Here is a 27,847-nt window from a genome sequence, read left to right as displayed (position 1 = left end):
GGTTGATGGTCAATGGGAGATATGTTCCATTGGTTACAATGTGTTCATTTCGATAAAATAATTAAAAATCACTTTAAAAAAAATTGGGCCTATAGTTAAATGGATATCATAAAGCAGAGATGATACATAGTTCTAAATATTTGTGGTTGGCTTGAGAATAGACATTTATTTTTAAAGATAGAGGAGTTCCTTTCACAGCTCAGCAGTTAACAAACCCAACTAGGATCCATGTGGGTTTGATCCCTGGCCTCACTCAGTGGGTTAAGGATCTGGCATTGCTGTGGCATAGTCTGGAAGCTGTTAGCTACCGTTCAACCCCTAGTCTGGGAACTTCCATATGCCGCAGGTACAGCACTAAAAAAAACAGACATTTGAAGGAGTATATTTGACAAAGTGACAAGATCAAGTATATACTAAAGTTATTTTTTAGCTATTCCTATGCGTGTGCAAGGTATGCCTCCAAGTACTTTACATGTATCATCTCAAATTTTGAGAAGAAAACAAAAGCTGGAGTTCCTGTCGTGACTCAGTGGTGAACGAATCCAACTAGGAACCATGAGGTTGCGGGTTCGATCCCTGACCTTGCTCAGTGGGTTAAGAATCCGGCGTTGCCGTGAGCTGTGGTGTAGGCCAGCAGCTACAGCTCCAATTGGGCCCCTAGCCTGGGAACCTCCATATGCCAAGGGAACAGCCCTAGAAAAGACAAAAAAAAAAAGAAAAAGAAAAAAGAAAACAAAAGCTCCAACAGGCCCAAGTAACTTGCCCCAGTATCACACACCTAGCAAGAGACGGAGCTGTGATTCAAATCTAGGTGCCACATTACTAAAGGTTTTAGTAGATGAACCTGAACTCTCCTTAGATCTTCCCGTTAGGCTGGAGGCTGTGTTGAGCAAAAACATTAACTGAGTTGATAACCAATATCACCAAGGTGTGAAAGAAGCAGAGTTAAGATTAGTGGCTTTAATGTAAACTAGGATTGCCTGAGGCATCTTCTTTTTAAAGAGATCCCCTGTTTGTTGAGTCTTTAAAGTAGTGATTTCTTGGAATTCTGCCATGGTGCAACAGGATTAGCGGCGTCTTGGGAGCACTAAGATGAAGGTTTGATCCCTGGCCTGGCACAGTGGGTTAAGGATCTGGCTTTGCAGCAGCTGTGGCTTAGATCACAACTGCAGCTTGGAACTGATCCCTGGCCCAGGAATTCCATATGCCGCAGGAGCAGCCAAAAAAGAAAAAACAAAAAAGTAGTGACTTACTTTTTCTAGTTGATGAAAATAAAAACTATTTTTAAACTCTTGGGGTGCACCAACCATGTGGTGTTAATAATAAATAGCCCCCTTTTTATTTATAAGTGACTGGAAAAGATGTGAGACCCTTGGGACTCTAGAGTTGGGGCAGGTGTCTTCACTTCTCCCCAGGTGCCATCTTTATTGGATGGGTAGGAGTTGACAACAGACTTGATTTACTCTCAAGAAATTCCTTTATATGTGGAATCTGAAAAAAGGATACAGTGAATTTCTTTGCCAAACAGAAACTGACTCACAGACTTTGAAAAACTTAGGTTACCAAAGGAGACCGGTTGTGGTGCAGAGGGATAGACTGGGGGTTTGGGATGGAAATGTTGTAAAATTAGGATGTGATGATGGTTGTACAACTATAAATACAATAAAATTCACTGAGTTAAAAAAATAATAATAAAATGAAGAAATTCCCTGCCTGCCATTAAGCCTGGGAAAGAACACAGTGCTCCTGGAAGCCGATGACAACAGTTTTAGGAGGTAGGCACAGTTTCCTGCTGCCTCCATAATTACAGTTGAACTCACTAAGGTTGGTAGGATGAAATGAAAAGATTGCTTCATGCACCTGCTTTATGAGGGCTGTGTGGATGTCAACATAATGGAACTAGGAACTGGTCAGTGCCAGGAACTGAACACCCCTGCAGCCCTTCCCCAGCTAGCCTTGAATAACCATATGTTCTCTGGACTCTGCTCTGTGCAGAGAGGGGTTGGGGAGGGGGGAGGAATCTCTAGGTGGGAACACCTGTCCTAGCTCGATCCCACAGCCCAGAGACCCTGGTCCCTCCTGTGTGAGAGCTGTCAGAGGGAGTCAGAAAGGTGAATAGGTGTAAGATGACCTGCTGCAAAGATTCATAAATCTGACTCTCTGCTTTTGTTCAATATTGGCTGGCCTCATTGTGAGCTGAGTTGTGGCTGACCTGTCCCAGTTGGATAGTCAGATCAAGTATTGGTGAAGGTTAGGTGCTGTTCTCATGAATTCTTTTTAGGTGATTAGCTCAGGAGCCTCTGAGGAGGACAGTCAGAGTAGGCTAGGGGCTGATTCTGTTGACTCGGGGCTGTAACTCTGACTCCTCTCTGGAGGCCAGGATAGCTTCTCTTTGGACAGTGTTAGAGTCGCAAAAAAGAATCTATAGAGGTGAGGAAGGAGAAAATAAGACCTATTGAAATTAGATACTTCTATTTCTTAGTTGCCAGTAATTTTTAAAGTTTCTAAATGTTTTCTAAGAAAGCCTTACAGAGGAATAAGACACCAGCCAAATGGTCTGATTCAGGACAGCTGGGAATAAGAGTGTGGCTGGACAAAACCAAGGGCTGTTCTTTAGGAGAGCCCAGTTGCTTTGCTTCCCTTTTCTAAAGAGTAATGGTTTACACTGGGGCAGTGGGGAAAAATCCCAAATTCGTTTTATTTTGTTACTTGGACTATGCCTCTTATTTTATGTTTTTTTTTTTTTTTTTTTTTTTTTTAATGTTTGGAGCTGGTGTTTGTCATCTACTCCTCCTTTAAACTGATTACCGTCTGAGCCACTGTTATTACTTCCGCCAAGTGCTGGTTCGGAAGAAGAAACGTGTTATTATCTTTGGGGGAGGTTCATCGTGCTCTTTCAGCGTCAGCCACTGCCGAGTGCCATCTGCCCTGCCTGCCCACATTTCCACCTGCTCTTCTTCCTCTCCCTCCCTCCACCTCTCTCTCTCTCTCATCATCACCCTTTAGTACATTTTGGATCCAGGGCTACAGAAGCCAGTCTGCTTTTATTATATCAGAAACCATTTCTCTTTTAACCAGCTGCTGTCTGTGCTGACAGGGCATGGAAGAGTTCATTTCTCTTTGGGTGAGGGTTTAGAAACATAGTAGAGGTTACCAGGGGAGTTTGGGGAAAGCCAGTCTTTTTACTACATGGGCCTCAGGATGTAATGGCTTGTGGACCTTATTATCTCCTTTGAAGTCGCCGATCAGATTAATATAATGAGAAGGGGTGAGTTCAGTGGAATGGGGCCCAGTTCAGAGGGCACTGAATTTAAATTTGACCCAAAGGCAGGTGGTTGGTGTCTTTAGCTGGGCTAATGGCAACAGAGGGCAATATAACCCTCCCACTGCCATGAAGCCTGAGTCTTAATTCTCAGGTGCAGACACTTTCTCTGAAAGATTTAGAGATGGCTCGGAGAGAAGCTGGAAGGAAAACTGTTACTTTATATTTTACCCAGCTTGTGTTCTCCTCTGGCAAAGGACAGGTAGCAAAGGCACACTCTTCCCAGGTTGGGGCCCGTGAGAGTGCAGTAATCAGAGCTGTAAAGCTGCCATTCATTGAGCACTTAATATGTGCCAGGCAGGCACTGTGCTGAGGACTTTTTAACTTAATTTTTATTGTTAAAATTATCAGTGGGAGTTCCGTTGCGACTTAGCGGTAATGAACCCAGCTAGTATTCATGAGGATGCATGTTGGATCCCTGGCCCTGCTCAGTGGGTTAAGGATCCAGCATTGCTGTGAGCTGTGGTGTAGGTCGAAGACAGCAGCTCGGATCCCACTTTGCTGTGGCTGTGAAGTAGGCTGGCAGCTACAGCCCCAATTCGACCCCTAGCCTGGGAGATTCCACATGGCACAGGTGTGGCTGTAAAAAGACAAAATAGATACATAGATATAGGTATTTATCAATGTACATATTTTAAGGAGCCCAGGAGTTCTACAAAGTCTATTACAAAAAACACCAGTCACCTCCTGGCCTCCCAGCCCCTAGTATTTGTTCCCCAGAGTCCGAGGCAGCAGTTTGACTTGCCTTACTTCATTTCGACCCCACAATTGTACCACCATACAGGTACTGTTGTTACCCTATTTACAGTTGGTGAGACTTGAGGTTTACAGGTTCCATGACCTGCCCGTGCTGGGTCATGCTGCTAAAAAGTGATAAAACCGGGATATAAACAAAACCAGTTGTTTTTGACCCCTGAGACTGCTTTCCTAACAATCCAATACATTGCTTTTCAGTGACAAATAGTATTCAAGTGCACATTTTTATCAGTTGAGCTAACAGCTGTAGGCCTGATAGAGTATGCTTTCTATAGAATAGTGCAGCATTTCAAATGAGGATCCAGCCAATAATTGGCCAGCTATTATATGACTTCTCCACTGCTAAAACCCCTTTCTCCACGAGCTGCTATGGAAGCTACAGAAATCAGCCTTTCTCTGTAGCCTCCATTGAAGGGAAAAGATTGCCTAGAACCTCAGTGGTCACTTGGGTTTAGATTTTTGTTGATACTGAAATTTCCATTAATTCACTTTTTGTGACAGCAAAGCCTATATACCTCTTGAAGTCACAAAACCCATCTATATTCCTTGATTGTGGCCAAAAGACAACAGTCTCTGGAGTTTCATTTTTTTGGAATGAATTTAAAACCTCCCTTTGGACATAGTTAGTGTTTAAAAACTAGAGCATACTTAGGGGCTCTCTTACTCCCTTTAAAGTCAGATTTCTTTTCTGCAAAGGTTCCTGAAGAGAGAGTATTGTATAGTCAATACCAGCACTGAGGTGGGAGTTCACCTGGCCTGTTCAAGGACCAGAGTGAGGCAGGGACAGGGGTGGAAACCAGACCATGGAAGGCCTTATGAGCCCTTGTAAGGCTTTGGGGCTTTTGCGCCGAGGGATAGAGGGAACCATTAAAGGATTTTGAGCTGAGGGGTGATGTGGTCTGACTTAATGCCGTAAAAGGATCAATCACTCTGTCTCTCACGTGGAGAGTACGAGGCAAGGATAGAAGCAGGGGACCAGTAGGGAAGTCAGTGAGTGCAGTCATCTAGGTGAAGAGATGAGTGTTGTGGACCGAGTGGTCTGAGGCTGGATCTGGTCTGTTAGCTAGAGCTACTGGTGTGCTCATGGGTTGGCAGAGGGGAATAAGCGGGAATAAGTGATGACACCAAGGTTTTTGGTCTGAGCACCTAAAAGGATAGGGTTGCCATCCATGGAGAGGGGAAAGGCTGTGGTGGAGGTGGAGAGAGATCAGGAGTTCCATTTGGATATGTTAGAGATTTCTGTAAACATCCAAATGGACTATTGTATATCCAAATTGCGTATAGAGTTTAGGAGAGAGCTGTGGATGGTGATGTAAATTTGGGAGTCATGCCATATGGATGAGATCTAATGCTATGAGACTGGCTGCAATTCACTACGTGATAGAGCAGGGTTTTCTCAGCCAACAGACTAAGACTGTTGACATTTTAGGCCAGATAAGCCTTTTTGCGGGGGGGGGGGGTGCAGATCTTATGTATTTTGAGGTGTTTAGCAACATCCTTAGCTTTTACCCCCTAGATGCCAAAAGTACCTTCCTAACCCCTTGTGTAGCAGCCAAAAACATCTTCAAACATGCCCATACGCCCCCTGGGGCAGGGGCAGAATTGCCCTCCTTGCAGACCCACTGGTGTAGATAGAGACAAGGTCCAGAGACTGAGCCTAACACAGTCCGTCTATAACACATAAACAAACCGCCTCATGTTATCCAAAGCACCTTTACTACATTTATTCTTATTTTTAATTCACAACTCTTGTGATTTTTTTGTAGTTATACTCTTCACTTGACAAACAATAAGGAGGTTGTAAGTGACTTGCTCACATTCACATAGTAAATTAGGGGTGGGCCATGGGCTGGAACCCAGGAAACCCAATTTGAGTCTTGTGTTCTAGACCACATTATGCCAAGGCTTCTGGCAGAAGCAAAGTTTGTTTGCTGTTCTCTGAAGGTAGTTTATACACTTAGTGTCAGGTTGTAGAGACCTTCTTGTTCATCTTCAGGAGCTACAGAAGAATTTGTGGCCAAGGAGGAAGCAGAGCCTGACAACTGAGGAACCTGCCCCCGTTCGCTGGCAGATTAGCACATTCTGTACCAGAAGGGGTTTGCCAAGAGACTCTGGTTTAATGATATTAAGATGATTCTCTTTTGAAAACCCAGAGGAACCAGTAACGTCCTCCCAGCCTAGCTGGTGTTTGCATTGGCATGGGTCATGTGTGCATTTAAAAATAAATTAAGCAAACACTGTGAGCCTTAGAAAATGTCTTTTGTTGTTTGTAACATTACTATCTGACTGAGAATAAAAAGAATTTCCAGGAACTCTCCCTTTTGTACCTCAGCAGCTTCAAAGCTGAACATTCAGCTTCGTTTTCTTTGTTTTGGAGCTCTAAGCATTGTTTTGGACTGATTTGATGCTGGGCAGTCTTATAGTTGAAACAGAGCTAGTGTTCCCAAGATAGCCAGCATATTTTTTTTTAGTCGTAAGGGCTATTCTTTTCCCTATTCTCTGAACATAGCATTTTTAATTTCTGATGAAAGTTCTCAAAGTGAGACAAGTGAAATTATAGGTTCAAACAAGTAAGTATAACTCAGAAGTGTGAGAATTTGCATCCTGGTGGAGATGCTCAGGTTTCAAATGACTCATTCTCCGCTGAGTCTGCCCCATAACTGTATTCTAGCAGGACCAGGTACAGGACGTAAGATTAAGAACTGCTATATGTTGGGGGAAACGGGCTTCCTTAAAGCTCTACTGAAAGTGAGGCCCTTTTCAAAGCTGGGACGTTCACCTGCAAAAGCTAAAGAGTCTTGGGCTTTTGGCTGTGATTCCACCACCCATAGGCAGGTTGAAAGTGTTTTAACAGAAAGAGCTTTGATCTATTTAGTCACTAAGGGAGCCCTCCTAGGTTGCTCACCCTTGCTAATCCTTATCTTCAAAGAATTTATTGTCTGATTTCGTAGATGTGACTAGTTCATAGGAGAGAATGAGAGACATTGAGGATGGAGTATATTGAGTTGCAGTTGATTTTTAGGAGCTCCTGAGTTTGGAAGAAAGCAGTGAGGTTGGGAACAGCCAGGAAAGTGTTACTGTGGTGAATGATAGATTCAAACTGAATTGCAGGGAAGAGGAACCACATGCAGGAAGGCCCAGAGGCGTTGACAGGCAGGGTATATTCATGGGACACTGGCCAGCATGGCTGTGGTGAGTGAGGTGTACTTAAAGAGGGTGGGGTGAATTTTGGAGGAAGACCTTTGAAAACCAAGCAAAGGAGAGGTCATGTTTAATGTGAAAGGGAACAGAGTGCCAGCAACGCTTTTGAGCAGGGGCAGGGCAAGATGAAACCAAATATGGCTGAAAGAGAGAGAGTTGATTCTCCCTCAATCAACCAGCCATTGCGGGGGTTGGGCACAGGGATGTGGAGGGTGATGCTGTGAATTAATTATAAGAGAGATTGGGGTGGGGGACAGTAGCATGTAAGGAAAATGTACAAAGGCTCGAATGGGAATTCTCAGAGGAAGTGGGACCAGCAGCCTCCCTGGCTGCTCAGCAGGACCACCATAGTATAACACTGAGGGCCCCATGGCTAGGGACCTGGATACGCTTTCTCTCCTTTTAAGTGTTTTCCCCAGTGAGACTCTTACCACATCTTTCTTCCTTTCTAGGAATCTCCTCTACCCTAGATGGCCATGAGGGAGCTCTGTCCGCCAGCATCCCACCTGGATTCTAACACTTGCTTGCTCTTACATGAGACCTTAGGGGCTAGAATTTCAAATAGTGAATAGCTTTTTCTGAAGTCTTTACTGAAAGGCGAAGTCATTCTCAGCCAATATCCTTCATCTCCTTGTAAAACTTTAAATAATGTGTTTTAAATCACAATTATGTTTGAGTTTTATTCTTCATGGTGATTTTCTTGATTTGTCAGGGGGTAGGGGAAGGCTCTGGGAGTTGCCTTTGGCCATGGGGAGCGTTGTACATGAGAGGATGAATGGTGGGAGGATGGAGGATGTGTGGAGGGAGGACGGAAAGAAGGAAGCTGGAGGGAGGAAGAATGAGGGATGCGTGGCAAAGGGTTGGATGGGCGGGTGGGGGGGATGGACAGGTAGATGAGACGGTCCCCAGAAGGACTGTAGAAATTGGTTAAGAGCAACAGAAAAACTGTTATAAAGGTAAGTATAAAAAATGCTTTTACACTGTGATGATCATTGTACAACTATAAAAATATAAAATTCATTGAGTTTTTAAAAAAATGCTTTTACAGGGCTTAAAAAAAAAAAAAAACCTATTCATCATGCTTATAACTGAGCCATGCTTTTAATAAGCACAGCTTTGGCACAGGCAGAAGGCTATAAACTGAGTCTCCCCGATGAACAGCCTGCATGCATAAAAGTACATTTATTTTATTTTCTTTGGCTGGTTCTCATGCTTGTCTTTAGCCAGTGTATCAAATACATCTCTGAAATTCTGAGGACTGTCAAATGAAAGTGGCTTAAACACCATTGTTAAAGCATCTGCAGAAGTTCCTGTCATGCTGCTATGGCCCTGCCATTCCACCAGCAAACCTCCTTTAGGGTCTGCATCCATCAAGGGAAGTTTCCTGCTTTGAGTGCTCCTGAGAGAAGTCCTCATTGCCCTGCCTACTCCTTCCTCCAATACAGATTTTATTTATAATTAATGAGAAATTCATGGTTTGATCAGAGCTTGGTCAGCTTCTGGCCCTTGCCAGGCATGCCAGCCCTAAGAGCAGGGCCTTATCACACGTTTGCAGTACAGGATCAGGACAGAACCGAGTCCTCGACCCTGTATTCTTCTGTGTTTACATTCAGTGCACATGGACACAGGAGGAGCACTAGGTGGGCGAAGCACTGACCAAAAGGGCCCAGGAAATGGGAAGGAGGAGGAGGGCCCAGGGGGTGTTATCTGATGCTGCCATCAGCACTCACTGGGAGGGCCTGTTGTTTCACAGCCCTGCAGCAAATGCTCCTCCTTTTTATTAACCTTTTTATTTATTTAAGTCAAATCACAAGTGAAAGCAAAATAAAGACAGGTATGTAAAAGTGTCCATGTGGTGCTTTATCTAAACAACAACTTTCATATTAAAAAAGGTAACCCAAAAAGTCCTCATAAGATAGCCTTGTTTCAGGAGGAATTTTAGCTGCCTTTTTTTTTTTTTCCCCTGGAAGATTAAACAGAGATGGCTCACCAGTGTGCAGGTCATTCATTCATTTCACCGATATTTGAGTCTTTTTTTTTTTTAACTTGAGTCTTACCATGTGTACAAGGCACAAATAACTGGCAGAAACAGATTCCACTGTCATAGAAGGGCCACTTTCTCCTCTAATAGGGCTGTATTCCCTGCTGTCAAACATTGATGATTAAACTTTTAGAAATATTCTAAGGGAGACAGACCTAATTTCCTATTTTTTCTTTTTGGAAAACTTATTTTTATTTCTGTATAATTGTTGAGAAGAACTTCAAGATATTTTAGGTACCCACTCGTGTCAGATCGCTGGCTGGGAGTAACTTTGCTGTTCCACAGGGGCAACTGTAAACTATTGTGAAAAACAAATAGTAGTTATTTTCAGCTTTGCTTTCAGCACAGGACCACAAGTATTGCATTGTCCTTTCAGGAGATTGTGATGAATGAAACTGGGCTTGTCTTTTATGTTTGTAAGTGTTCTGTTTTTAAAATACTTTAGAAAATTAGGCAAATCATGGCTCACAGTAGTTGCTCCATCGCAGAAGTGCAGTTCAAGACCTGGACCAACCACTGTAATCATTTGTGCTGGCATGAGGCCGAGGTCTCTTCCCAGACACCTATGAGTGGGGAGGCCCCTCTGTCTTAGCTGCCAAAGATGGGGCTCCTGAGCTCTTAAGAGCCCTCGCCTGCCCGGTAGCCAAGACGAATTTAGTTCCCAGGGTTCACAGCCATGATGGAGTTCATTGAAAAGCTTAGGGAAGACTGAGGCAAACCAGCAACACCTCAACCCCTGTGGCCTAAAGGCTTTCCTTCAATAGGAACACTTCCTTGTCCTCCAGGAGACAAGAAATGTAGTCTACTCCCAAGAAATGTAGTCTTTGAAAACTCACTTTATGCAAGTTGAGTAGGCCCTGGGGAACTGGTCTTGAGACTCTCGGATTCTGGGTTCGATGATTCATGCTCTAGTAGTATTAGTATTAGCGGCCTAGCTGCTCATCCCTATGTGGTGAGAGTGAATCGCCACAGAGAAGAGGAACTCACTGAGTTTCAGGAGTTCCCTGGTGGCCTAGCAGCATTGTCACTGCTGCAGCTCAAGTCATAGGCTGTAGTGCAGGTTCACCGTAGCCCGGGAACTTCCACATGCTGGGGGCACAGCACCGCCACCCACCCCCCAAAAGGAGCATGAGCCTAGAGAGAGCAGGCCTGGTGTGGATGGCACCGTGTGGATTCCTGTGGCATTAGTCACTTAGAACCACCCTTTCTCCTTTGGTAATCAGGCTTGGCGCCTTAATTTTTGCTTGTCACAGTTTAATTCGGGGCTCGTAGTACCATCTGTTGCATCTTTATTAGTAGTACAACTGTTACAGTGGAGATGGTGCTGCCAGGTTCATTGAAATATTGGTATTTGCTATTGCTATGGGTGAAAGTTGAAGAGTTGCTAAGGTCCTAGAAGAGAGAGGATGTTACCAGTATTGCTAAGCCCTACATTTAGGCCAGGACTGGAGATGTTAGCCACCACAACCTGTTACACCAGGTCTTGGAACTCTAGTGGAACCTGAACTATGGGTGGGCCTCTCGTTTTGGAATATACCTCCATCCCACTCTTAGGAAGGCACTCCCCACTTGGCCTCCTGCTGTAGGACACCCTGGACAAGCTGTTCTTGGAGTCTCCGCCAGGCTTTTCCTATGTAGCTGGAGTTGCATTGCCTGTGTTCTGTGATCCACTGGTGACACCTCTAACCTTGCGTGTGGAGAGTCTTGATGGTAAGGTAGTTTTGAAATAGGTTGGCTCACTCTGGCTTCCTTAAAGTGGTGGTAGTTAATTTGAAGGGAAGGAAAATAGAGCTTGTTCCTCAAGCCACCTTTCTGTACCAATTAAAATCAACAGCCCCAATGTGCCATTCTCTGGATGAAAAGGAATTAGGTAACATTTTCTTTCCAAAAGACACAGCAGTAAATAGCTAAATAAATGGTAAAACAGTAAATACCACACTGAATTGGTCTGAGGGCCAGGACGTTCATTTCAGGTGCAAGTCTGAAAATGCCCATGTCTGTATTCCTCTCTCTGCCAATTGCAAAGGACTCGTTAAATTTATCTGTAAAATGGGAATGTACAACAGATCCTTGGCAAAGTCATGAATCCCTTCTCTGGGATTCCAGACCAGTCAGTCAGAAGACTAGTGCTTGCTGTATAAAGGCACATATGAAGTATGTGGAGCTTTGGTCTGAAAAGCAGTTAAATTTAGGGTAAAGGGGCAAATATTTTATAGAAGACAAATGCTGTTTGTTTTTCTGCGTATGTATTTTGCTGCACAAAGACCTTTGAGCATTGTATGGGTTCTAAGTCCTAGGGAATCTAATCCTTTATTTCTTCCCTTGGATTTTTCCAGGTGAAAGAATGCTGTTGGGAAATACTGAGAGCAGCTTGCTTTGCGCTTCTTTAATTCCACCTCTAGTGTGTGAGAGACCCTCTGACCAGGCCCCACAAAATAGAGTCTGAGAGCCTTTTGCTGCTCCAGCCCACACTTGGTTGAGTGGGTCGGTGCTTAAACTACTGAGATGGTGACAGCCATAGCTTTCTGGCTGGAGGCATGGTTGAGGCTGGGGGCTGGCAGACATATGGCATTTTAATCACTACTGCTCTGCCTACCAGCTCTGTGCCCTGGATCAGGTTCCTTCACCTCTCTGAGCTTGGATCATACTTGTCTCAGTTTATCTTTGTGAGAATTAAAGGGAACATGTTGAAGTGCTCCAGCACCACGTGGCACACAGCTGATGCCCTATAAATGTTAGCCTGCCTGTCATCCATATTCACCTCTTCAGGGCTTTTGTGTTCAGTGATACCACCAAGCACCTAGGGACATGCTTCTGGTCTTTTGAGGCTCGGGGGCGGGGCGGGGGGGCAGGGGACAAATGCAATTTCAGTGCTTTCCACTGAGAAAACTAGAAACTTTACTCTCATGTTCCCTGTTCTTGGCAGCTTTGACTTCTGGCCTAAATAAGCCTGACCAAAGGGAATTTTTTTCTTAGAATACTGTTTTTTAGCCTCCTTAGCTATGTACTTTGTGTCAACTCCTAGAACCTTAAATCTGGAAAAATTTAAAGAGCAATCCAAGGTCCTGTAAGGGAAAGGGCCCTTACTCCAAGTTGCTTGGCAAGCTAGTGCAGAGCCGGGAGCAGAACCCAGATCTCTTTCTCCTGGTTCTGCAGGACCCAAACCCCACTGCATTGGAAACGGAAGCCTCGTGCATTTCTAGCGAATTACCTCCAGAGAGCCCAGCCCTTCCTGGGGCCTGGGGGGCTAGGACCAGATAGATGGCGCTTGTGTCCCCAGGCCTAAGCTGCTGTTTAAAACCTTGGTGACTTTGAGGGGTCTGACACTCCATGTAGAGTCTGAGAAATACCTGTCCTCTTTCAGTTATTAATTCAGCAGTACTTAGTGGGTACCTACCAAGGGATAGGTGCCATGTTAAATGCCAGGGAGATGACAGCAAACAAAACAAAGTCATACTGAAAAAGGATTCTTTATTATTAGTAGTAGTAGTATTGGTATTATTAAAGTGTAGTTGATTTACAATGTTCTGTCAGTTTCTGGGTCACTGGTCAATGACAGTGACCCAGTCATTATATATATACATTCTTTGAACAGGAATTCTAATCTTTGGCAACCCTACAGCCAAGCACTTACATTTCTTTTCAAAGAAATATGTTTGTTTGTTTGTTTGTTTTTTGTTTGTTTGTTTTTGTCTTTTCTAGGGCCACTCCCATGGCATATGGAGGTTCCCAGGCTAGGGGTCTAATCAGAGCTATAGCCACCGGCCCACACCAGAGCCACAGCAACGCAGGATCTGAGCCGCGTCGGCAACCTACACAACAGTTCACGGCAACGCCAGATCCTTAACCCACTGAGCAAGGCCAGGGATTGAACCCACAACCTCATGGTTCTTAGTCGGATTCGTTAACCACTGAGCCACGAAGGGAACTCCAAAGAAATATGTCATTTTAAAAGATAACCAAACACTGGCTGCTCACATCTTATCAAGCTAATGGAAAATGTCATCTCAGTCATCCCTGTGCCTTGTTACCCCAATTGTGTCTAGATTCAAGGGTCTCCCCGCCACCCACCTTGACCACGCCAGCAGCATGCAGAAATGCCCGGGCCAGGGATTAAACCTGTTGCCACAGTAGTGACAACACTGGACCTTTAACCCACTGAACCATCCAGGAACTTCCTAGATTCGGGATTCTTAACAGAGTCATCAAGCATTGGGAAACCCCTCTGGTCATAATCATGGTCACAGCTGTACTTCCATACCTGCTTTCCACCCCAGTTTGGTCTAAGGGCCCTGATGCTTCTAGGCCAGCTAGGGGTGTAGGAACAGTTGCCAGTTACCTTTATTCTCCCAGGCCTTGGCATCAACTGAGACTTTTCAAGGGAACGTACTCCGAGGGGGATGTGAATGTGGAGGACATCCTCCAGTGAGTCCATGCAGCTGCTTCTGGTGTTGGCACATCTTGGTGCCTCATTCTTCACATAAGAGAAAAGTGAGACTATGGTGCCTTCTCCACCGAAGCCAAAGGCAAGAAAATGCCTTTGGGAATTTGGAATCAACCTTACCGTGTGACAGTGTGGAGAGAACAAACATCCGACTTGGTTTGAATCTTGGCTCTGTCTTTTGCTACCCATGTGACTTTGCACAAATTTCTTAACCTCTGCAGTCAGATGGGCAGCAGTCAGATGGGTGTAGTAATACTCACCTGGCTTTCGAGGTGAGGGTTAGAGACAGTGTGCAAGGCCCCTGCTACCATGCCTGTATTAGGTGCCCAGGGGACATTGCCGTTTCTGCTGCAGTGTTTTTGTGTTGATGTTTCATCAGCCAGCAGTAGCCTCTACCTGAGGTTAAGGTGCAGAAAGTGGTGTCCAAGGATCTTGAGCAGAGAGATTAATAAGACATTGTCAAGAGGGAAAGAAGGCTTTGTGACCTCAGTGGGAAAAAGTTGGCACCAATTGATCTAGAAGTTGAAAGGTGAAGAGTCTTTCCACCAGCCTCCCCCTTCTTGGATGGCGTGATTGAGGGAGAACACTGAGCAGCTTGCAGTGTGCTGGCATTTGGCCTCCTGAGGCTTTACATGGCAGGGACAACCTGCAGGCCTTGGAGCTTGTGCCTTGGAGCTTCCTTCTGGCTCACTGGGAACCACAGATTCTTTTACTCGGTTTGCTTGTCAAATTGTACCTGTTCTGTGTACCATCACTGACTGTGTTCACTCTCTTCCAGGGGCTCCACGGGCCTTACCCCTTCGGCCAGTCTTAAACGGGTATCAGCAAGAAGAAAAATTAACAAAAGACAGAAGGCTTGACTTTGGGGGGGAAGAGCAAGGGGTTCCTCTGGATTGCAGACCACATCGCATGGACCCCTGGCTCTGACCCCCATCCTGGAAGAAGAGGAAGAAGCAGAACAGACTAGTTTTGAGTAAACTCAGTATGCATGTGTGGATGCTGAACCCAGGAATGGTGTTGAGGCTACCAAGAAGAAATCCATGCAGCCACTTTGGGTTTTGTTTATTAGGTGTCAGTCTCTAACAAGTGGTTAGGTCACTCGGGAAGGAAAAAAAGTTTTAAATGGGGGAAAAAAAAGCCATCTTTTTAAGCAAAAATTATTTTGCCTACAGACAGGTTGTAGTTTTGAGCACATGTTAATTTTTTCCCCTCTTTCCCCACCTTTATTTTTTTAGATAAGGAATAACATACTCTTTATAGAATAGCTGCTTGCTCTGGAAGCAATTCAGGTTAAAAGCTGGCGGGGCATGTTTGGGGACTCTGCGGGTCAGTGCCATTGGAGGACATCTGCCGTCCCACAGGACTCCACAAGTCTCTGACCCCATTTGTTTTTAATGGCATCAGCCAATGAATTATCACCCTTTTCCTCTTCTTTTCTCTTTAATCTTCTGTTGATTTACACCTTTGGCATTTGTATTCGTCAGCCCTGTGGCTCGTTACCATCAGAACCTCCCTGAAGACCAAACTTCCCTGTGTGGCCTGCAGAGGAAGCCGTTAGGACAGCTCTCGGGTGACGTGGGAGTTTCTGGGGCCGAGAGGTGTCCTTCTCCACACTCTTGTAACAGTTCAAATTGCTCTCCTCCCATGTTTCTCTTGGCAGAGAGAAATGCCATCGTGCTTACTGCTGTCTTGGATTCTTTGTCTCCCCATTCACTGGGAAGAGAGCCTCCGTGCTGCATGTATGCGTGTGTGCGTACACACGGGTGTTGATGCAGCTCACCAGCAAATGTGCAGCAAGCGAGTGTAAAGATGTCCATGCTTCCCTATTGTCACACAGCTCCCTTCCCTGTGTTTCCTTCCACTTGTCCTTTGTGGTGTTAGTGGAGGCTGAGCTGTTAAAGTGTGAAAATGGAGCCCCAGATGGGGAACTTGCCATGGGGAAGGGCCACAGTTAGCAACTCTGTGATCTTGGAGGCCATGTTTTGATGGAAATGAAAGGACTCCTGCCCTGAGCAGGAGGTGTAGTTGTTGGGAGGTGGGGGCAAGGAGCAGCCCAGCCAGAGCACAAGCTGATTGGCTGGCTGCGCACTTGGACAGGTTGCCCCCTCTGGGATCCTGTGGATTCTGAGCAGGTGAGATGTGGGTTTCTCCATGGGAAGCTAAAACCAGGCTAGAACAGCTGTCTGCCAAAGATATGAGATTATGCAAAGTCCCTCTTCTCACCCCCTCCTTCTCTGAGTCTTGGTTGGTTTAATAGCCAGGGATATGGTGCAGGGTCCCTGCCTGTTTCCAGCCCACCCCCGAGCCCTGGGGGTATGAGACAAGCAGGGAGACCAGGTCCGCAAGCGGCTGCAAGGGGTCATATAGCCTGGGTGTGGGTGAGGGTCTGCCTGCCTGTGTCTGGGTGTCTGAGTTCCAAAAGTGTGTTGTTTGTTCCTCCTCATCCTCTTCTGAGACTGTGGTTTTTATTTTTTAAGCTTGATTGTGAGAGAAAAGCTTGTACGAAATTCCCCATTTGCCTCCCCACCTCCCCAGAAATAAAAGGGGAGTAAACATTGGTCCTGGGGAGGGTGCAGCCAGCCTGCTGAGAGGGCAGTGCTCTCCAGAGCACCTACTTTCTATGCACACGAAGAGCACCCCATCCCCAGCAGAGCAGACAGGGGTCCCTGCCAGTGCCCAGGCCACCACAGGCCCAAGCCAAGGGCTCACCATGGCTTTTTGTTTGAGGGCCCTATAAGGCCCAGACTGCTGCCACTGTTGGTGCCAACCTCCTGGGACACCCGCCATCCTGGAGCCCCCACATGCCCAGCTGTTCTCCTCACTTGATAGCCCTCAAAGCATCACATCTTCAGCTGCCCCAGCAGGAGCACGGGAGGCTTTACAGTATCTGGTTTCCTGACCTGCCTCACACTAGGTGTCCCTGCTGCCTTCCCCAGGAGGGGCTGTCTGCCCTTGTTCAGTGGCCTCCTAGGTCACTGTCAGTGGGTCTGGCCCTGCCAGGGGGTCCCACTCCTCCTCTTGCTTTTAGGCAACCTCACCCCCAAGTGACTGTCCCAAGCACGTTGGTTTCCCTCCCAAGAGCAAACTGTCTCTGTGCATGTCCTTGGGCAGGTAAGCTCCTTGCAGAGGCCAGAGCAATCGCAAGCCGTAGGGCAGGGGCAGGAGAAGTGCATAGCTCCCTCGGACCTGGAGGCTGTTGGTACCACTCACGCTGCCTTGTCTTACAGGTTTAGGGTCTGTGGAGCTCCCGGAGCCCCCCCTCTGCCTCCAGGCAGGAAGGACCACCAGGGTCTGACCCCCGCAAGGTGAGGCAGGCACCATCCTTAAGGACCTGAGCCCAGCAGGGGAGGCAGAGGGGCTCAGGCTTGGAAAGAACCTATCTTGTGCATGGAGTGAGGTGTGTGTGGACGTGTGTGCACGCGTGCATGCTTTTTTTCTTTTTGCCATGGGGACAGTTGAATTTGAGGCATTTTTCTATGAGAAACAGCCGCCTCTTCCCCCCCAGCAAGGACTGGCTGTATCAGAGGCATGTCCAACCTGGAGAGAGCCTCACCAAGATAGCTGGTGTGGCCTGAGGGCAGCCAGGGTAGGAAGTGGGCATAAAAATAACCAGCTCCCCAAATTCAGTGTGAGCCCCAGCAGGAGAGGGTGGTGGGGTTGCCAGGGCCCAGAAGTACAAGCTGATTCACCCACACTCCCACCCCACCCCTTGCCTTTCGTTTCCTTGGGTGAATGCTGGAGCTGCCTCCTCTACCTGGGCAGTGGTGGTGTAGCAGGCTGGGTGGTGTTTGGTGGGGCGTGTAGCAGGCTGGGTGGTGTTTGGTGGGGCGTCATGGTGCCTGGGAGAAAATGGAGATGAGGAGGTTTTTCCTTACTGTATAAATGAATATTTGTATGATTAAATTAACACACCAAAAAATCCACCCCTATTTTCATGTGTGTCGGTGAGTTTTTTGCTCCCTGAAGCCCCTGCATACCTGCTTGGCCCCAGAGTGGCTCCATCCGGTGTACTTTGTGATCTCTGGTCTCTCCTTTTAGCATGTGGAAAACTGAGGTCCTGAGGTTCATTACATGTTTGGGCACTAAGTCCTGGGGTTACAATTAGGTCTGCCCTTCCTGCTTTGCAGTGACCAGAGGTGAAGCTGCTTCCAGTGGCACTGCTCTGTCCCCAGCACGTAAGCTCTCCTGGCCAGGTTAGTACTGAGCAGCCAGCAGGCGTTGTTGGGGTGTTGTCTGTGTGTCAGGCATATTGCACAGGTACAGGAGTAGCACAGGAAGCAGAGCCCCATGGCCATCTTCCTTCTGGGGGGTCAGGCAAGGCCGGGTTGGGGAGTCCTCAGTCCCAGCGGGTCCCCTGGCACCCTGGACTCAGAAGAAGTGATGCGTCTTTGCCTATGTGTTTCCCCTATCGGTCCTGGCGGATTATGGATTAGAACTCTTTTTGCAGACTGGTCTGGGAGCCTGCAGGCCAGATAGGGACCACACTCCAGGCAATTGGCAACCAAAGTTGGAACCTGCCCCCATGTACTTACATGAGACAAGGCCTGTGATCTTGGCTGGGAGGTGGCGAAGCGGGGTACACAGGAGTCAGTAACATAAAAGAAATTTAATTGACCAATATGACGGCAAATGGTGGGTTTGCTGGATCCATCCCTTCATATCTGAAGCACTCTTAGCAACTCAGGACTCAAGTTTGTCCTCAGTCACAGCATCACCCTTTCTGTGTTGAAGGGAAAGTGAGATCAGAGGAGGAAAGGAATTCCTTAAGTCTTAACAGGCCTGGACCCATGGCATCGGCTCCCAAATGCTGGTATTATTTTCCCTTAATTGCAGACCCTCCGAACTGGGCCTTCACCCTGGCTGGCAAATCTGTGTATTCTCAGTGCTGGTGGCCCTGGCAGGGAGCCCAGAGATCTAGGGGCCGGGAATGGGAGGAAGAGGATTCCCAGCCATCTCCCTCGCTGAGGCAGCCTGTGGCCACAGATCGCGTGAGAAAAGGGGAGGCACTGCAGAAGAACTGGTCTCTGCCCAAAGGCCTCTGTGTAGCCTGACACAAGGCCCAGGGCGAGAGGCCCAAAGAGACGCCCAGAGACCCCTGGGGTGAGCACCCTTGCCTCCACGCCTGAAACCGTGACAGTGCACCTGCAACCTGCTTCCTTCCAGGTGCCCATGGCTGTTTGTTTTCTGCAGAAGAGGTCCCCCACCCTGTCACCTGGGTCTTCTGGCAGCTCAGACCCACTCCCAGGCCTTCCCCAACACCCCCGCTGTTGGACAGTTATTTGCTTGGCAGAATCTGTTTGTCTTTGGGGCTGTAACCTCTCAAGAAGTCACCAGGCCCTGGGAGAAAGGAGCAGATTTGATGGTAGTTCCTGGCCTGAGCCATTCCCACGGGGGCTAGGTGACAGGGAGGGGGCTGTCAGCGGAGCTGTTGTCTAGGGGTGGGGAGGCAGTTGCAGTGGTCCGGCCCCAGCCCTCCAGGCAGAGCAAACAGGTCCTCTCAAGCCACCTCCCTGCTCCAGCTCAGGTTGTCCTAGGTGCCACCCACCCTGTTCTTGAGAAGGCCTCTCCCTCACCTGCTGGCATGACCCTGCCACTTTCCCAGCCACCACCTGCTGTCCAGCTCTGTCTGGTGGCCAAGAGAACAGGCACCAAGGGCACTCATGGTGGCCCTTTATTTTGAAGCCAGGAGTGGAGCAGGCAAGACTGCTTGAAAGGGGAAGGGGTGTGAGTTTGGGAGCCAGGGTGTCCAGAGAGCAGTTCTCACAGACTAGCGTGACCGATCAATGGGGCTCAGATGCCTCCTCTGATGAAGTGGAGATGTACTGGTTTAGAAAGCAGAGTTTAGGTGGAACTCACAGATGTTTAAAAATAATCCTTTTTAGCTCTCAGTCCTGAGATGCTGTGATCTGGGGCAGTGCTTCCCAAACTTGAATGTGTTGAAACGCATGTTCTGATTTAGTAGATCCTGGGAAAGAGGGCAGGATTCTGGGTTTCTAACAAGCTCCCAAGTGAGTGGATGCTGCTGGTCCACAGACCACGCTTTGCATGGGGACAGTAGGGGGTGGTCCACAGGGGTCAGCCCCCACCCCGTCTATGCGGTCTGTGAGACTGAGCAGGGCTGCGTTGGCCAGGCCCACCAGAATCTGAGGGAGCCCATGTCATTTAGAATAGTAATGTTCAAAATTTGAGCCTTGGTTCCCTAGCATTTCCCAGGGTTTATCCCAGGCTGTGATTTCTGACTTAAATAGTACTTCTAGCATGCTGCTTTTGCCTCACGAATGTCTGAGTGTCTGCTATGATTATGGTAACATTGGCTGGCCATCCCCTGTTAAACTGTTTATGGGAATGACCTCATTTGATCCTCACAGCCATCCAGATGAAGCAGTTGAGAGCAGGCCGGGCTGGTGCTCAGTTTTAACAGTGACCGTGAGGGCCCACGACTCTCATAGAAATGGAAGTGCAGGTTGGGGTACGGAGTAAGCAACCTGAACTTTGTCCAGGGGTGTCTGGGGGTGTCTCTGGGGAGGTGACACTTCAGTTGAGACCTGAAGGACAGGTGGGAAGAGGATGGAGGAGACGGCTAGTGAGAAGATGGGAGAGAGGGTGGTGAACTTGAGACACTGAAAGGATGTCGGTGCCTCTGAAGAATATTCTGGTTGGTCCTGTTTCTGTGTCTGGAGGGGAAGGGGTGTGGGAATGTGGCCCAGCCCAGTCCAGGAGCACTGCTGCCCTTGCCCCCCGAGTGCATGTACTCTTCTTCCACTTAGTGGATGTTGCTGATAGGTGCTGAAGCCACAGCAGTGACCCAGAGAGACAAAGACCCGACCCCACGGAGCTGACATTGAGGTCAGGGTAGATAGGTGGCTAACAAGGGCACAATGTGCAGGAGATGGGAGGTGGCGTGGAGAGAAAAAAAGCACAGGAGGCTAGGGGGAGCCAGGGAGGGTTGCTGTATTCCACAGGGCAGTCTGAGAATGCCCTGTGGACAATATCTGGGGTAAGAACAGGGGAGGCAGAGAGAACAGCAAGTGCAAAGGCCCTGAGGTGGGGACGTGGCTGCTGCAGAGGGAGCAAGAAGAGGAGTAGGAGGTGAGGTCAGAGGGGTCAGGTCCTTCAGCCTTGAGGTGACTGAAATGGCCTTCTTGGCTTTCACTCTGGGTGCAGTAGCAGCCACTGAAGGGCTATCAGCACAGTCAGGGAAGGACGCACCTGATATCCTTTGAGAGACCCCTCTGGCTCCTGTGTTGAGAATAAACTGGAGGGAGACAAGGGCAGAAGCGGTGTGGGGTGGGGGGAGTTCTGCATTTCCTGGGTGGCATCAGTGGAGCTGTTGAGAAGTGATTAGATCCTCAAAACATTTTGGAAGTTAAGCCAGCAGTATTTGCTAGAGTCAAGTGTGAGGACAGAGACAACTCCTGAAATTGGGACCGGAATAGCCAGTCTTCTTACTGGATGGGAGAGTCCCCTGAGAGGGGCACGAGGAGAGGCTCGGGGTGGAAATCAGGCAGGAGTTTAGGACCCAGTCAGTGCGAGATGCTGTTTAGGCATCCACGGGAGGTGCCAGCTGTTAGGGGGCTACCCAAATCTGCAGCTCGGTGGGGAGTCCTTAGCCAGTAGAGGGAATTTTAAATTTTTACTTTCTTTTTGCTTTTTAGGACCACCCCCTCAGCATATGGAGGTTCCCAGGCTAGGGTTGAATCGGAGCACCAGCTGCCAACCTACACCACAGCCCCAGCAGTGCAGGATCTAGCCAGTAGATAGAATTTAAAGTCTGAGCACTAGATGAGATCAAAGGAGTGCCAGAGGGTTTGACCTCATGTGTCACACACTGTCTCAAAGTCTGCTCGCTGCCCCAACTCCCTCTGTGATGATCTCCCACCAAGAAGACCCTGTTCAGACGTAGAGCGCTGATGGCTGCAGTTGACCTCTCTCCGGTCCTGGCAATCCCTGTCCTGTCCCTGGACCCTATGTCCCAGCTCTCTCCATTAGTCACTCCTGCAAGTGGTTATAGAATAGATACTCCCAGGGTGGCCCTTCCCAGGAACTAGGTGGTGGGTCTGGAGGAGTGAAGCCAGAGCCCTGGGACCTTAGTCGCTGTGATCCTGTCCTCCCAAGTACAGTGAGGGCCCCGGAAACAAGTTCTAGGAATTCCTCCTGCTGGGCTGTGGGGAAAGGAGAGGTCTCGGGGTGGGGGTGCTGAGAGGAGAGGCCCTATGGGGTCCCCCGCCCTGGTCAGCAGCTAAGACCCAAAGATCCCTGAAAGGATGAGCCATCACTGCTTGAAGCCTCTGAGCAGCCAAGGCCCTGCACACAGAAGGCAGTGGGTCATTGAGGGCTGTGAGGGGCATCTTCTCCAGGCAGGTGGCCCTGAGCTGCACTTGGGGGCCGTGGGTGGCCCTTTGGGGGTGCTGGGAGTGTGGCCACCTCAAGGATGGTGCAGGTGGGCCCATGGCCAGCAGAGGGCACCACGTGGTCCAGGCCTATCAGAAAGGGCAGGGCACTACCCTGGCCTGGCTCCTCCGCCAGCATACTTTGCAGATCCCCAGTCCTCCAAGGCTAGTGGTGCCTCTGCTCTCCACTCAGAGGAGGCAAGCTTGGTTTGAAGCTGGGCTCTGCTGCTTATGTTTAAGCCCTCAGAACTTCAGTGGCCCAATCTGTAAATGAGGACAGTTCTTTTTTCCAGAGGTTTCATGAGAATTAAAACCCTTCGTAAAAGTTTAGCATCATATTCCTAGCACATGGTTAAGTGTCCAGTATGTGGTGATCAGTGTTGCATCTTTGTGACCTGCCAGATGTGGGAAGGTTGGACTCCTGAGCACAGGGGAGCAGAGTCCAAGAACTTGGAAGCCAGCCTAGGAGCTGCTCCCTGGGCCACAGCCCTTATTTCCAGCAAATCCTTGCACTGTGAGTATTTCTGGGTCTGGGATGGGAGTTGGAATGCAGGAAAGGACCATTCCAGAGGAGAGCCTGGCTTCCTCGAAGAGAAGACTCTCAGGGAGAAGGCCACCCTCAGCAGCTTGGAATAGACTTACCGATATGTGCTGTTGAGTGAAGAGATGAACAGACGTGTAGGAGAGACCAGGGGAGAGAGAGACCGCCCGGAGCTGGACTGGCCTGAATTCTGGAGGTGGACACTGCCCAGCCCAGTCCCCAGACAGTGGCGGGGGGGGGGGGCCCTCCTCGAGAGGGGTGGAAGGGTCATGGGCCTGCTGGAGGTTGAGAATGACAGCCCAGAAATCTGTGCCTGGGAACTGGTTTGGCCAGTGTGGTTTCCCACTTCCGAGGGTGGAGCCCTGGGATGGACACGTTTGCTTCCAGATGCGTGCAAGGACCCGTATCAGTACCAGAGCCAGGGCTGCGGGCCAGGCCACGGGAGGCACCGAGGTGCATTTGCATCCCATCCTCGTGGCATTTGCTGGAGTCTGGTGGCACCCGCATCCTCTCAGTGCTCCTCCCCTTGCCTTCACATGTACCTCTTTCTTCCCACACATCCTGGCTTCCTGATGGCTGTGCACATGAGGGTGTAGGATGGGGCTTGGGGACGCCCTCAGAAAGCTGGTGGGTTTGGGGCAGTTGTTAGCAAGATGGGTCAGGAGGGCTGTCTGTGTGTGCTGAGCCCCTGCCAGGCCCCCCCAGTGCAGGTCATCCAGGACTAATGAAGACCCTGTCCCTGACGGGGGACAGGACTAGGAGATGGGAAGAGTGGGCACTGGCGGGAGATTGGGTAGCCAAGCCTCCTGCAAGTGGGGCCCATGCGGTGTCTGAGAGAGCCAGGCCTCTCCTCCTCTCCGTTCAGAGCACCCCCAGACATGAGACCAGACGGGACACTGCCTTCTCCAGAGTCCCACAGCCAGGCTCTCCAGGACACCTGAGCTGGCGGGGAGAGCTGAGGTCCCCCATGGAGAGAAAAATCAGTGGTTGGGAAACAGGAAATGACTCCAGCTGGCTCTGATCACCAAGCCAATCCCCAAGCCAGACAGCCAGGCTAGGGGCATCCAGTGGGCAATCACAGAGGATGTGTTTGGGCCCCAGGGGAGGTAGCCTTGGCTCTGGGGACTCGTTTGCATGGAGTGAAGAGGGATTTGCATCGTTGAGAAGTTACAGCTGTGGGAAGGGAATGGGCGCTGGGAACTGTTAGCCAGGCCATCCAGTTCCTATCTTCCTCTGGATGGGGGGGTATTGGGGAGCAGGCCCTGTGCCAGCCAGTCCCCACCTCACCTGGTGTCAGGAGCACAGCTGAGTCCCGGTGCCCTTGGCTTAGCATTCAGGCTCTGTACAGAGCCTCCCACAGAGCTGTGCAGGCACGCACACATGCAGCACGTGATCCAACACATGCATGAAGCCTGTGCACCTCTCACACAACCTGTGCATCCACGTCTGACACATGTGCCCACTCACGACATTAGTTCCTACACAGACACATCACCACACCCTTGGGGTCACAGACTCTCAGACTCTCACACTAGCACATGTCCACAGAAAGTTCACACCCACACCCATTTCACACATTCATACTTAACATAGTTGATATTTTTTACTAGTTTTCCCTACAAGACAAACAGTTGAAATTCTTTCTATTCTGTCTTCACAACAACCTTCTGAAGTCCTGTTTCCCCTGGTTTTGGTTATGTATTTTACATACAGTGAAGAACACAGAACCTAGGAGTTCAGCGTGCTGAACTCTTAAGCACGCATTGCATAACCATCATCCGCATCACGATCTAGAACGTGTCCAGTGCCCCAGCAGGTCCCATCGTGCCTTCCCAATCAGTAGATACACAAGAGGCGCCAACATTCTGTTAAGGTAAGTGCCAGTTGGCGTTCCCATTGTTGCTCAAGGGATTAAGAACCCAACACAGTGTCTGTGAGGATGCAGGTTCGATCCCTGGCCTCACTCAGCGTGTTGAGGATCCCACGTGGCCGTGAGAAGTGTAGGTCGCAGATGGGGATTGGATCCCACGTTGCTGTGGCAGTGGTGTGAGCCGACAGCTACAGCTCCAATTTGACCCCTAACCCAGGAATTTCCATGTGCCATAGGTGTGGCCCTAAAAAGGGAAAAGAAAAAGTGCCATCATGTCTATTTAAGAGGTGAGAAAACTGAGGCTCGAGCCCATGGTCACATACTGAGAGATGGCCAGACCGGGAGCTCTGACTCCAGGCTCCTCACTACACAGACACACATTCTTATACACGTGCTTGCTTTCGCATGAACAGAGGGCCATGATCACAGAAGGGGTGGAAGCCCTACTTTGTTCTCTCCAAGAGGAGAGCAACAGAGACAATTTAAGCTTTGTTTTCCATCTGCCCTTAAAGGGCATGACTTGGCTCATGAAAAATCAGTGAACTCTGTGAGCACAAGGGCTGCAGCTCCTGCTCTGGAGCACAGTGTATCCATGGGGCAGGGGACACATCTGAGGACACTTGAGCCGTAGAAGCAGCCATCAGGCATTTTCTTCGTGCCCTCCATCAGCAGAAGCACACTTGGCAAAGCTTGACATTCATTCACTCATTCTGTTAATAAATATGTAATGGGCGCTTACCTACCTTGTGCCCAGCCGTGTCCCAGGTGCTGAGGATGCAGCAGGGAAGCAGACACAAAATATCCCTGCAGCATGGAGCTGACGTACAGTGACATAGCTGGCATTTGGGTAATAAGGGAGAATCAGAGAGGAAGAGGGGGTGCAAGCTTTAAATAGAAAGTCAGGAAGGTGGTGTTTGAGGCAGGATGTCAAGAGCGGCCGAGGGTGCGGTCATTGTGGGTATCTGGGAGAGCTCTCCACGCAAGGAAAACAGCCAAAACCGAGCAGAAAGTTGGCACCCATTGTGTTTAGATGCCAATTGTGAGTTATATGAAATGCAGATGTTGGCCACCCCCCCCCCCCCGCCCCTTAGTGCTGTGTGACTTTGGTGGAGCCACCCTTCTTCTCTGGGCTCTGTCTCTTCAGCCACGTGACATGAGGCTTAGATAATGAGCAGCCCTGTCCACCTGAGCACTCTGCCCTCAAGGACCTGCTCTAACCAAGTGAGGGGCATCTGTGGTCACCCAAGTTCTGGTCCCAGGGCCTGGCAGAGTTTTCCAGAGAAGCCTCTGGCCCAGTCACCCTCACTCCAGGGTGGGCCACAGCCTCAGTCCAGGGCCTTGACTGCTAGATGCATTTGCCAGGGGTGGCAGTAGGGGAGGCCCTGGTGGAGTTCCTGGGTGTTAGAACATTTTCAATTGGGGATATATGTATTTGGGAGAATGGGTGGTATCACTGGAGATTTGTATGTGCCTAGCTGTCATATGTTTATCTACAAGTTTATTGTTGAGGGCGACACTCCCAGGCCTGGGGACCCCCTGGCCTTCTCCCAGGGTTGGCTTCACTTCTAGGCCCTGTTCCCTTTCTCTTCAACCCCTTAGCTTCTCAAAGGCCTTCTTAAGGGAAATGGTCACCCAAGACCATCGAGACACAGAAGGAGATGGCAAAGAGGGAGATTATTGACGGACCCTCTTGAGTCATTTAGGAATTGCAGTCAGCATAGTTCTGAAAGACAATGGCTTAAACAAGATACTTTCCTCTCCTTAAATGTAAAGTCTGACGGTAATTACAGTGCTGACTTCCATCCTCAAGGCCTCCTCATGGTCACAGTGTATCCACTACAGCTCCAGCCACCACATCCCAGTTCCAAGAGAAAGGAGGTGAGTTTGAATCAGCCCTTTTTTAAAGGAGCTGCCCTGGAATCCCTACCCCAACAAAATAATTTGTACCCATTAGCCAGACTTGGTTAACTGTTCCTTCTGTCTCCAAGGAATCCTGGCATGATTTCATCCCAGACAATTGGGATTCCAGTTATCGCAAGGGGAGAATGAATATTAGGGAGACAACAGGCACTCTCTTCCCCATGTATGCCCTGCTTTCTTCCATCTCTGTGCCCCAAAAAAACTCATGCTGTTCCCTCCACCTGTGAAGCCCTCTACCCTCCCCCCATTCATGTCTTCTCTTAAGGAACCCAAAGCACACTTTCCAAGCTATTGGGGTTATCATAACAGAAACCCCGCAGGGTGACTCAAGTGAAAGGGGAGGGTGGAGTTAAATCGTAAGAACACAGAACACCAGCCTATGGTGTCCATCACAGGGAGGGCAAGGCCTCCCTACCCCTCTGCTCAGTGGGGATCAGAGCTGGAAACACAGTCGTGGACAAGCCAGGCCAGCTCCTGCCTCCGAGGGACTGACATTCTGGTGAGAAGAGACAGTCATCGTACAGACCAAAGCCAGAAGATCGTTTCAGTCTGTACTAAGTACCAAGGAGATAAATCAGGGAGAGGCCACAGATGGAGATGAACCCGGTGGTCAGGGAGCACCGGGCACACGGTCGGCTCTCCCCAGTGTGCGTGGAGCGTAGCCTCATGTAGACCCTGGAGGGGGAGGGGTCGGAGCCCCGCTCCAGGCGGAACACCCAGAGCAGGTTCAGGTGCTCGGGCGGGGCATGAGCCCAGGGGCTGGCCAAGCCTGCCCCCCAATCTCAGGGGAGTCGGGGGTGGGGATCTGTGTCAGTGCTGAAGCTGTTGAGGAAAGCTGCTGGATCCAGGCCCTAGTGAAGGCGAAGGGTCCAGGACTGGGTCCCCATGGGCACCAGAGAGTGGGCCTCTCTAGCCCACCCAGAAGTGTGGTCGAATGGACTCTGAGAGGCCACACAAAGGAGGCAGGGCCTCCTCTTGCCCCAGACCCTCACGGCCCAGACAGACCTTCCTGGCAACGCCTGGGCCTGGAGGGGCGCCAGCCCTACTACCCCCAGGCAGCCATGTGAGAAAAGGGACTTTCAGCACTGGGGGCACAGACTCTGTGCCCTGAGCACCCTTCTCTGGGGAGTGGCCTTGGGTCCTGGCAAGGAAGGAGAATCGGGGGGCTCCCCAAGGCGTCCCTTCCTGCAAGTCCTGCTTCCCCAAACCAGGTCTTTCACTGTGACATCTCCTAGGCCCTTGGGAAGAGCAAGTAAAACCCTCACCAAGGAGCTAAGGCCTGATACTGTGTCAGGGGGCTGTTACGGAGTAGCAATACCTTCCATGTAGACATGATGCCCTTTCTCACATAGGGGCTCCCTG

The 27,847-nt window shown here is 49.3% G+C and overlaps 1 protein-coding gene across 1 annotated transcript in view; it reads left to right on the top strand.

Moving 5' to 3' along the window:
• Positions 1-17,687, top strand: part of C7H6orf106 (chromosome 7 open reading frame, human C6orf106) — a 105,372-nt gene extending 87,685 nt beyond the window's left edge. The window contains 1 exon segment of the mRNA NM_001243026.1: positions 14,543-17,687. Coding sequence (NP_001229955.1) covers positions 14,543-14,578 — 36 coding nt within the window. The 3' untranslated portion in view covers positions 14,579-17,687.

This window comes from Sus scrofa, chromosome 7, assembly GCF_000003025.6.
Source record: "Sus scrofa isolate TJ Tabasco breed Duroc chromosome 7, Sscrofa11.1, whole genome shotgun sequence".
NCBI lineage: Eukaryota > Metazoa > Chordata > Mammalia > Artiodactyla > Suidae > Sus > Sus scrofa.
This window is presented reverse-complemented; position numbering and strand designations above follow the sequence as displayed.